The 12,069-nt window shown below is 43.8% G+C and overlaps 1 protein-coding gene across 2 annotated transcripts in view; it reads left to right on the top strand.

Annotated features, from left to right (window-relative positions):
• plcb1 (phospholipase C beta 1) overlaps positions 1–12,069 on the top strand; it is a 950,430-nt gene that overhangs the window by 826,711 nt on the left and 111,650 nt on the right. For both annotated transcript variants that reach the window (XM_073051321.1, XM_073051322.1), the window contains exons 18-20: positions 868–952; positions 3,298–3,422; positions 9,968–10,122. In XM_073051321.1, the coding sequence (XP_072907422.1) occupies positions 868–952; positions 3,298–3,422; positions 9,968–10,122 (365 nt within the window). The remainder of the gene's footprint in view (positions 1–867; positions 953–3,297; positions 3,423–9,967; positions 10,123–12,069) is intronic.

The raw sequence follows: 12,069 nt of genomic DNA, 5'->3' as shown, positions 1-12,069 counted from the left end.
TTGATAGATTTTTGACCGGTCAGGGCATGAAGGGTTATGGGGAGAAGACAGGAGATTGGGGCTGAGAGGAAAATTGCATCAGCCGTGATGAAATGGCAAAACAGACTCGATGGGCCAAATGGACTAATTCTGCTCCTATATCTTATGGTCTCAACCAGTTCCCCTTGCAGCTCGTTCCATATACTCACTACCCTCTGCCTGAAAAAGTTGATCCTCAGGTCCTTATTAAATCTTTCCCTTCACACCCTAAAACTATGCTCCATAGTTTTGAACCACTCTACCCTGGGGAAAAGACTGTTACTGTCCACTTTATCTCATGATTTTAAACATTTCTATGAGGTCGAAATTCCCCAGAGTCTTATATTCCACAAAAGAAAAAAATCGAGCCTGGCCAACCTTTTCCTATAATTCAGGCCTTTCGCCCTGGCAACACCCTTCTGAATTTTATCTGCACTCATTCCAATTTAACCATGTCCTTTCCATTAATAGGATGACCAAAACTTTACATGGTACTCCAAGTGCAGCCTCACCAGTGACTTGTACAGCTTCAATATAATGTCCCAATTCCTTTACTCAATGCCTGATTGATGAAGGTGATGAGGTGTACTAAATGTATTTTCACCACCCTGTCTACTGTGATACTGCTTTCAACTAACTATGCACTTGTGCTCCTAAATCGTTTCTGTTCCATTATACTCACACTTGGCCTACCATTCATAGTGTAGGTCCCACCATGGTTTGACTTTACAAAAGACATCACCTCACACTTCACTTTCTTAAAATCCATTTGCCACTCCTTAGCCTACTTCCCAACTGACCACATTCCCCTTGTAATCAATGTTAACCTTTGTTGTGTTTTATTTGCAGAGAATAATAAGAGTTTTGAAATGTCATCTTTTGTGGAGACAAAGGCCCTGGAACAGTTGACGAAATCTCCAGTGGAGTTTGTGGAGTATCCTTTCAGAACGATTGTACAAAGCCAGACTCTATCTTGTGTTTCAAAGCACCCTCTGTCACCATTGGTTAGAAGTCATTCAATGGAATTGGTTCCACAGACAGATGCGATCTGCAGAGGTTCAAGTTACACTGAGTAGCCACTTTATTAGGTACACCTCTACCTCTGCCCCTTTATGCAAATATTTAATCATCCAATCATGTGGCAGCAACTCAAAGTATAAGTACATGGTCAAGAGGGTTAGTTGTTGTTCGGACCAAACATCAGAATGGGGGAACAAATGTGATCTAAGTGACTTAGACTGTGGAATGATTGTTGGTGCCAGACATGGTGGCTTGAGTATCTCAGAAACTGTAGATCTCCCGGGATTTTCATGCACAACTCTCTAGAGTGTGTAGAGAATGGTGTGAAAAACAAAACAAAAATCCAGTGAGTGGTAGGTCTGTGGTCAAAAATGCCTTGTTCATGATAGAGGTCAGAGAAGAATGGCCAGACTGGTTCAATCTGACAGGAAAGTGGCAGCAACTCAAATAACCACATGTTGCATCAGTGGTTTGCAGAACAGCATCTCTGAATGCACATAACGAACCTTCAAGTGGATGGACTACAGCAGCAGCAGAAGATCACACTGGGTTCCTAGATGTACCTAATAAAGTGGCCATTGAGTGTGTAATCATAGAAACAAAATATTAAACCATTTAAAATAAATACGTTGATGTTGATTTTTAAATTGCACAAAGGACCACTGAGTACACATATTAACGGTTCAAAAGTAAACAACCCAATTTCAATCCAAATGATGTGTATCAGGCACATTCAGAGTATTTAATTGAGTGCTGCAAAGTAGTCTAATATTACAAACAAGAGAAAATCTGCAGATGCTGGAAAAAGAAGCAATGCGCACCAAATGTTGGAGGAACTCAGCAGGCCAGGCAGTATCTATGGGTAGAAGTATGTTTCAGACCAAGACCCTTAGGCAGAACTGCAGAAAAAAAGGGTGAGTATACTTAAATCTACTGAGTTCCTCCAGCATTTTGTGTGTGTTGCTTAGCCTAGCATTAATAAGTTTTGCTGTGTAATTTTCTCAGCAAGGCCATCTCATGAAATGATATTTTAGAGAAAGAGCAGACATTCTTGAAAAAATAAAAGTCAAACATTAATGCAGAGTTTTGCAGGAAAGGTCTATCTTTTGATGAAGGGGCAACAAAGACCTTCATATTGAATATTAACGTGTCTCTGGTGATATGTAGTAACCTTATTCTGAATTGAAATCTTGGCTTTTCCTGTGACCAGTGGCTTACACCCTGCTCTTTAAAGAAAATGGGTTACAAAGTTTATGTGTATAGTGTGGCGTTTGTGTGCACCGTACAATAGAATTTCATCTGAGAAAAAAATGCACTCAATTTCACACTCAAACAAAAGCAGGCCTTCTCAAAAATTAGGTCCCCAAGGTCCTACCCACCATCACAGCTCCAAACTCCCAGCCTATCTCCAACTCCCACAATGAGCAGAGGGGAGAACAATGACCTAACTTAGTGTTCTCACCTCAGTCTCTCCTCCTCCACCCCCTTCCCGCCCCGCCCCGACTGAGCTGTGATTTACACAACCAACACTGCCTTGCAATCCTCTACTTCTTCATGGGCCCAGATGAATGGGTTGAAATCAGACTGTACTTCCCAACAATGACCACTGGGTGGAGCTGTGCTTCAACTGACACTGACAACAATAACCATACCCGATTCAAATTGCTAACTTTAGTTACTCATCGGTAAGTATAATCCAGTGAGTTCATGCAGAGATTCGTCAGATGCTGGAAATCTTCGGGAACACACACAAAATGCTAGAGCAACTCAATAGGTCGGACAGCATGTACAGAGGGAAATAAACAGTCAATGTTTCAGGCGGAGATGCTTCATCAGGGTCTCAGTCAGAGTCTTATGTATGCAGGGCTTGGAATGCTTCTTGAAGAAGATTTCCCATTTGGAAGATCATTCTTAGTGCTTCTATGGGAAAATAGCAGGATCAGCTATGTGCTGGTGGCATCAGAATTAGATGCTTTACCTTTTATGTTAAGACATTTTCTCAAAAGAATTCCCAAAATAGCACGTTACAAGCAGAAGCTGCTGGAGATACGAATGCATATGGAGTAAAAATAAGTGGAGAGAAGTTGGGACATAGATCATTCTGGAACCCAATTGAATATTATCATCATCCTCCTGTGCAAAAACCAGTCAGGAGTTCACTTAGATCCCCACATAGTGATGATATTTGTAATATTGTTTAGACTTTCATCTGCATGTCTTTCATTTTCTGTTTACTCTTCCTTAGTAAATACTGTGCAGGTACAACAAGCGGCAGCTTAGTCGCATTTACCCCAAGGGAACCCGGGTGGATTCCTCCAACTACATGCCTCAGGTGTTCTGGAATGCTGGCTGTCACTTGGTGGCACTGAACTTCCAGACTGTCGGTGAGTACGACAAGTGTGTGAACTTCTATTAGGGCGTTTGACAAGAGGGGTCCTGAACGGCTTGCTTCCCTGCACTGGGCACCAGAAGGTCACTCACTCAGGACAGTGAGTTACTTGTTTCAGACCGACAGCAACTTATCACAGGGGGATCTTTAAAACCCAGCAAGCTGCAGGTGCAAAGTGCTGAGAACATTCAAGGCTGAATTGGACAGATGTTGGTATCTAAAAATAATCGAGGTTTATGAATGCAAAAGAAATGAAGCCATGAACTTATTGCAAACGCGAGGAAATCTGCAGATGCTGGAAATTCAAGCAACACACACACTGCAGGCCAGGCAGCATCTATAGGGAGAAGTACAGTCGACGTTTCAGGCCGAGACCCTTCGTCAGGACTAACTGAAAGGAGAGATATAAGGGATTTGAAAGTGGGAGGGGAAGGGGGAAATCCAAAATGATAGGAGAGGACAGGACGGGGAGGGGTGAAGCTAAGAGCTGGAAAGGTGACTGGCAAAAGGGATACAGAGCTGGAGAAGGGAAAGGATCATGGGATGGGAGGCCTAGGGAGAAAAAAAGGGGGAGGGGAGCACCAGAGGGAGATGGAGAATAGGCAAGGAGTGATTGTGAGAGGGGCAGAGAGAGAAAAAAAAAGGGAAAAAAGGGGGGGGGAAATATAAATAATAAATAAATAAATAAACAGACAAACAAATAAATAAGGGATGGGGTAAGAAGGGGAGGGGGTCATTAACAGAAGTGAGAGAAATCAATGTTCATGCCATCAGGTTGGAGGCTACCCAGACAGAATATAAGGTGTTGTTCCTCCAACCTGAGTGTGGCTTCATTTTGACAGTAGAGGAGACCATGGATAGACATATCAGAATTGGAATGGGACTTGGAATTAAAATGTGTGGCCACTGGGAGATCCTGCTTTCTCTGGCGGACAGAGCGTAGGTGTTCAGCAAAACAGTCCCCCCGGTCTGTGTCGGGTCTCACCAATATATAAAAGGCCACACCGGGAGCACCGGATACAGTATACCACACCAGCCGACTCACAGGTGAAGTGTCACCTCACCTGGAAGGACGGTCTGGAGCCCTGAATGGTGGTGAGGGAGGAAGTGTAAGGGCAGGTATAGCACTTGTTCCGTTTACAAGGATAAGTTGCAGGAGGGAGATCGGTGGGAAAGGGGGACAAATGGACAAGGGAGTCGCATAGGGAGCGATCCCTGCGGAAAGCAGAAAGGGGGGAGGGAAAGATGTGCTTGGTAGTGGGATCCCTTTGGAGGTGGCGGAAGTTATGGAGAATTATATGTTGGACCCAGAGGCTGGTGGGGTGGAAGGTGAGGACAAGAGGAACCCTATCCCTAGTGTGGTTGCGGGAGGATGGGGTGAGAACAGATGTGGATGAAATGGGAGAGATGCGTTTGAGAGCAGAGCTGATGGTGGAGGAAGGGAAGCCCCTTTCTTTAAAAAAGGAAGACACCTCCTTCGTCCTGGAATGAAAAGCCTCATCCATGAACTTATTGAATAGCAGAGAAGGCTTAAGGAGCCATGTGGCCTGCTTATGTTTCTACTTTATGTGGCTCCATGTAGTACCAGGTAGAAGGTTCAGTGTTAACAAAAGTGAAGCCATTTAGCAGAACTAAAAAGTAGGACCTCCTGGGCTGTGATGACAGAATTGCGACCCATGCTACACACTAGTGAGGCTGGAAATAGGAAGATTATATAGTTTAACACGTGACTAAGGAGTTGGTGTAGGAGGGAGGGCTTCAAGGATGGTCACATTTTGCAAGGGACAAAATGTGTCCTCTGGAAAATCAGAATGGTAATTCATGTGTAGAGCCAAAAGAGATGGGGGCGATCTTAAATAGATTTTTTGCATTGGTATTAACTCAGGAGACAGTCACAGAGTCTATAAAAGTCAGACAAAGCAACATCAACTTCATGGACCCTGTACAGATTACAGAGGAGGAGGTGTTTGCTGTCCTGAGGCAAATTAGGATGGATAAATGCCCAGGGCCTGACAAGGTGTTCCCTCAGACCTTGCAGGAGGCAAGTGTAGAAATTGCAGGGCCCCAGCAGGGATACTTGAATCATCCTTTGCAACATGTCAGGTACTGGAGGACTGGGTGATAGCTAACATTGTTCGGCTGTTTAAAATTAAACCAGGAAGTGAGAGAACTCGACATCAGATGCCAGAAAGTTGTTGGAAGATATTCTGAGGGACCAGAGTCTTTGCATAGACATGGTCTGATTGGGGATAGTCAGCATGACTTTGTGCGTGGTAGTTCATGTCTAACCAATCTTATAGAAGTTTTTGAGGAAGTTACCAGGAAAGCTGATGAAGGCAAGGCAGTGGAGGTTGTCTACATGGACTTTAGTAAGGCATTTGACAAGGTCCTGCATGGGAAGTTAGTCAAGAAGGTTCAGTTGCTTGGCATTCAGGATGGGTAGTAAATTGGATTAAACATTGGCTTCACAAAAGAAGCCAGCGAGTGGTAGTAGACGGTTGCAACTCTGACTAGAGCCCTGTGACTAGTGAAGTGCCTCAGGGACCGATGCTGAGTCCGGAGTCATCTATATCAATGATGTGGTTAACTGAATCGGCAAATTTGAAGGTGACACTGAGATTGGAGTGTAGTGGACAGCGAGGAAGACTATCAGAGCTTGCAGCGGGTTCTGAACCAACTCAAACAATGGTTGAGAAATGGCAGGTGGAATTTAATGCAGACAGTGCATGGTGTTGCACTTCGATAGGACCAACTAGGATAGATCTTACACCATTAGTAGTAGGACACTGAGGAATGCTGTAGAACAAGGGTATCTGGGAATACAGGTACATAATTCATTGAAAGTGGTGTCACAAGTAGATAGGGTCGTAGAAACATAGAAAACCTACAGCACAATACAGGCCCTTCAGCCCACAAAACTGTGCCAAACATGTCCTTACCTTAGAAATTACCTAGGGTTACCCATAACCCTCAATTTTTTTAAGCTCCATGTACCTATCCAGGAGTCTCTTAAAAGACTCTATCATATCTGCCTCCACTGCCATCACCGGCAGCCCATTCCATGCACTCACCACTCACTGCGTAAGGAAACTTACCCCTGACGTCTCCTCTGTGCCTACTTCCAAGCACCTGAAAACTATGCCCTCTTATGCTAGCCATTTCAGCCCTGGGAAAAAGCATCTGACTATCCACATGATCAATGCCTCTCATCATCTTATACACCTCTATCAGGTCACCTCTCATCCTCCGTCACTCCAAAGAGAAAAGGCCGAGTTCATACAACCTATTCTCATAAGGCATGCTGCCCAATCCAGGCAACATCCTTGTAAATCTCCTCTGCACCCTTTCTATAGTTTCCACATCCTTCCTGTAGTGAGGCGACCAGAACTGAGCATAGTACTCCAGGGTGGGGTCTGACCAGGGTCCTATATAGCTGCAACATTTCCTCTCGGCGCCTAAACTCAAAACTACGATTGATGAAGGTCAATACACCGTATGCTTTCTGAACCACAGAGACAACCTGCGCAGCAGCTTTGAGTGTCCTATGGACGCGGACCCCAAGATCTCTCTGATCCTCCACTCTGCCAAGAGTCTTATCATTAATACTATATTCTGCCATCATATTTGACCTACCAAAATGAACCACCACACACTTATCTGGGTTGAACTCCATCTGCCATTTCTCAGCCCAGTTTTGCATCCTATCATCCAATCAATAAAGAAAGCTTTTGGCACATTAGCCTTCATAAATCAAAGTATTGAGTACAGGAGATGAGATGTTATTTTGAAATTATACAAGACACTGATAAGGCTTAATTTGGAGTATTGTGTGCAGTTTTGGTCACCTACCTACAGGGAAGATGTAAATAAGGTTGTAAGAAAATTCACAAGTATGTTGCTGGGACTGACAGACCGGAGTTATACAGAAAGATTAAATAGTTTAGTACTTTATTCCCTGGAACGTAGAAGGTTGAGGGAAGAATTGATAGAGGTATACAAAATTACGAGGATATAGATAGGGTGAATGCAAACTGTGATTTTCCACTGAAGTTGGATGCGACAACTAGAGGTCATGGGTTAAGGGTGAAAGGTGAAACGTTTAAGGAGAACATGAGGGGAAGCTTCACTCAGAGGATCAGGAGAGCATGAAGTAAGCTGCCAGCACAAGTGGTTCATACAAGCTTGATTTTAACTTTTGAGAGAAGTCTGGGTAGGTACTTGGATGGTAGGGGTATGTAGAGCTATAGTACCAGTGCAGGGTGATTGGAGTAGGCAGGTTAATTTGTTTGGCACAGCCTAGATGGGCAAAAGGGCCTGTTTCTGTGCTGTAGTTTTCTAATCCTCAATGACTCCAGTGATGTGCTTTAGAAATGAAGCAACAGAGATGGAGTCCTTTTCTGAGGCTGGAAATCAATAAAAAGATAAAAACAGATGGTAAGAGTTTCCATAGATAATTAAGATAAGGACAGAATGATGATCCTGCAGGAAGTGAGCGTAGGGAATTACAAATGGTAAATAAAGCGATTACAGGTGAATTAAACTGTTACTTTGTCCCTGTCCTTATTACAGAGGGACTAGGTAACATCCCAGAAATTGTTATAAATTGTGCACAGGGAACTTAAGAACAGCGAACTGATCAATAACATGCAATAAATTGTTGGTGACAACCTTGATCCTCTGGTCATAATGGAACTGGCTATTGAGCTAATTGATGAAATGGCTTTAATTTGCAAAATTCATTAGATTTGGAGTAGCTTCCATTAGATTGAAAAATAGACAAATCCTTTATTTAAAAATGCTGACAGAAAACAGGAAGCTAAAGGCCAGTTGGCTTAACATTCGTATTGGGAAAAAACTTGAAAATGTTTATGGAAAGTGTCAATACAGGGAAGGTGACATGACTCTGTGAAAGAGAAGTCATAGAATGGCTGCAGGACAGCGGAAAGTCATTTGGCCCATTGCATCCACTCTGGCCCTCCCTTTTATGCCATGAACTTCAACATTGTGGATAAGCCTGCCACGTGACACCTTATCAAGAGCCTTCCCGCAGTCCGTAATCACCACATCCACTGTCAGCAGCCTCATCAAGGCATTCGGTCGAATTTGTTGAACGTGATTTGTATATCACTGCTGGATTGCCTTCGCTATTCATTTTCCTGCAGGTGACGATTGATCACACCCCAGATTAATGTTTCACAGAACTACCATGGTGAAGCAGGTTTCAGTGACGGGAGTCGCACAAAAGGGGGATGGGCAATTCATTGTAACTGTACTGGTTGAAAGAAGGATATAACCAATTAGCTCTAACACTGCTACTAACTTCTCTTCCCTGTATGTTTTAAATATTCTCTTTAGGGAATTGGAGTTTGCCATCATTGGATTCACATGGCTTATCAGCAAACCCTTCAGCCCCTCGACACCGTTCCCATTTAGACTAATTCTTACACTGATGTATTTTTATTTTCCCACATTTCTCATCAACGCCCCTCAGGTTCCATCCCTCACCCGCCCACGAGGGGTGATTTACAATGGTTAATGGTCCGACCAACCTGCACACCGTTGGGACGTGAGAGGGAACTGGAGCATGCAGAGGAAACCCGGGAAACAATGGGGAAAATGCACAAATGCCACTATGAACTCAGCTTATTGAAGCTGTAACTGTGCTGCCCCATTCTTTCAGTCAGTTGATTCCACGCAAGCTGTGCTGTTTTACAATGACTACGGTTAAGCTCATCAGGGGAGGCCTTAGGGCTACAAGATGATTAGAAGCAGGATGGTCTGTTCCTGAATGTTGCGGACTTCCCATCTTTCTGAAGTGTGACACACGCACACGCACACACACGCATACACGCGCACACACATGTGGGCGCACGCACACACACACACGCATACACACGCACGTGTACACACACACAAACACAAACACACACGCGTGCGTGCACACACGCAGACACGCACGTACACACAAACACACGCACGCACACACACACACGCGTACACACACGCACAGACACACACGCACACACACACACGCGCGTACACACACGCGCGCACGCGCACACACACACAATTGTTGCTTGATGATATCAAAACCATCAAGGCCTCCAGCTGGTGGTTGTTTAGGCTCTAATTCTTCTGGAAATTATCCCCATGAAACACTACATTCAGAAGAAGAATGGAAAAAACTATAGGGTTATAATAATTTTAGCTATGATGTTAATAATGGGATCTAGATAAGTGCACGACAGTAGCACTGAGACAAAAGCACAGCCATCGGATATCAGAGCAGGCATGATGGGCTGAATGCTCTATTGTTGGTTCTATTTTTATGTTCTTATAACTGGATTATACTTTTTCTGTCATAACAACAATTTAATGGGTCACAACTCCTACAATAACGTAAGTCCCAAGTTAAATTTTCTTCTGCTTTTTAAAAACTTTTTGCATTGAATAACGTACCACGCACATGCAGAAGTGGAAAATCGTAAAGTTATTAAGTGTCAATCAATTTTGTTTTTTTATCCTGAATAATTTATGCAGACCTGGCGATGCAACTGAACATGGGGATGTTTGAACACAATGGGAAGAGTGGCTTCCGCTTGAAGCCGGAGTTCATGAGACGAACGGACAAGCACTTCGACCCCTTCACTGAGACAACAGTTGACGGGATCGTGGCCAACACCCTGTCGGTGAAGGTGTGGTACTCTAATCTCTGACTGTGATTTCTAACAGTGTTTTTAATGTTAGTGCAAACGTAATTAACATTTGACAAGTGGCACATAGGTGCCAGCAAAGTGCTGGTCCATTTTACGCATTTAAGATCTGTAGGTGGACAGGCTGCTGAATCACAGAATTGATCTTGCTCTGCCGATCTGTACACTCAGTGTATCCGAGTACAACTGTTATTTTATGAATCTAAACTTCATTCTGCAATTATACTGCCTTTAACTCCATCAAACAATCTCGTCTTGAAATCTTTCGTACATTCACGATAGTATGGGCTTAATCATATACATGTGAGCTAACAAACACTCTGATTAATTAACCTTGAAGTTTTTCAACACCTGTAAGTACAAACGTTTGTACTTTTTCCTCAAAGCATGGGGAGAGTTGTTTGAAACAATCACTAAACGAGTCTCTTATAATTTGTGCCTTATATTTGCACATGAAAGGACCTGAAATCCACATAGACCAAGGAAAAGACAAGCTGCTGGAGGAATTCTGCCTCGTGGAGAGATGGTTAATACTTTGGATTAAAACTCTGCATCCAAGACTGATCAGTCTACTGGTGAATACTTCTCATCTGCACTCACCATGAGAAGGGTTTGGAAGATAGTAATGCGGGGGAAGGGTATGTGGACACTCTGGAGCATCAGTCCCAATGGAGGGTCTCAACCCAAAACGTTGACCATCCCTCTGCCTCCACAGATGCTGCCTGACAGGCTGAGTTCCTCCAGCGGTTTCTCATTTGCTCCAGATTCCAGCACCTGCAGCATCTTGTGTGTATCCATGTGTGCATATGTGGTTTCTTTACATTTCTGGCTGAGATATAGTGAATGAGGGTGAACAGCACTCAGAGAAGAGTTTAGCCAGAGACGTGCTCACTTGTATTTCATGTGGAGGGGAAAGAGTATGGCAATTCAGAAGATCAGGAGTGTGAGAGATTAAGACTTGTGTCGATGAATGCTGCTCCAACTATACTTGACGTGCTCAATACTACCCAAACCCTCTTGATTAACACCTCATACCCAACATTAAACATTCACTCCCTCTGGCACAAGCAAACTATGGCTGCAAAGTGTGCCATCTACAAAGAGCACTGCAATTATTCACCCAGAGCACTCCCAACAGCATCTCCTCTGCCATCAAACAGGGCAGCATGGACATGGCGACACCCCTCACTACAATTCCTATCAAAGAGGCAATCCAGTGTGACTTGGAAATTTATCATAGCCCCTTCACCATCACTGGGTCTAAGTTCTTGAACACCCTTCCAAACAGTTTTGTGGGAGAAGCTTCACTAGAAGGCTTTAGGTGCTTGAAGAAAGTGGCATCAAAGAGCTATTTAGCGATACAGTGCGGTGAGTCCTCTGGCTTTTTGAGTCACACCATCCCAGCAATCCACAACAAACCTGCCCAACTCTAACCTACAAGTCAATTTACAATGACCAATTGTGTCTTTGCACATTGGAAGGAAACTGAAGGACCCGAAGAAAACTCACACATTGCACAAGGAGGATGTACAGAATCCTTACAGAATGGTGCAGAAATTGAACTCTGAACTCTGGAATGCCCCAAGCTGTAATAGCATCGCTGTAACCACTAGGTTATCGTGATGTATTCCTGGCGACGTTAAGATTGCCCAGGACTCTCTGGTCTACGAGCTGTCCCCAGGGGTGCATGATGAGACAAACATCAGCTGCTGCTGGAAGATTAGCAAGTCAATGAAGGAAATGCTCAAGTTTGCCGAAACCTTGCTGGTTTCCAGTGCAGCCAAGTGTTGCTGATTGGCACATTCCACTCATCCATTGATCAATGATAATGTCTGCTCAAAATTACCATGGCACATGAGAGAATTTTGTTTGAGTATTATGGCCAATTTAGGATGTTTACCACCCTTGGTCTAAGATTATGTGCTGAGA

This window comes from Hemitrygon akajei, chromosome 7 (assembly GCF_048418815.1).
Source record: "Hemitrygon akajei chromosome 7, sHemAka1.3, whole genome shotgun sequence".
In the NCBI taxonomy this organism is placed as follows: Eukaryota; Metazoa; Chordata; class Chondrichthyes; order Myliobatiformes; family Dasyatidae; genus Hemitrygon; species Hemitrygon akajei.
The sequence above is the reverse complement of the archived record's forward strand: the minus strand, read 5'-3'. Positions and strand labels throughout refer to the sequence as shown.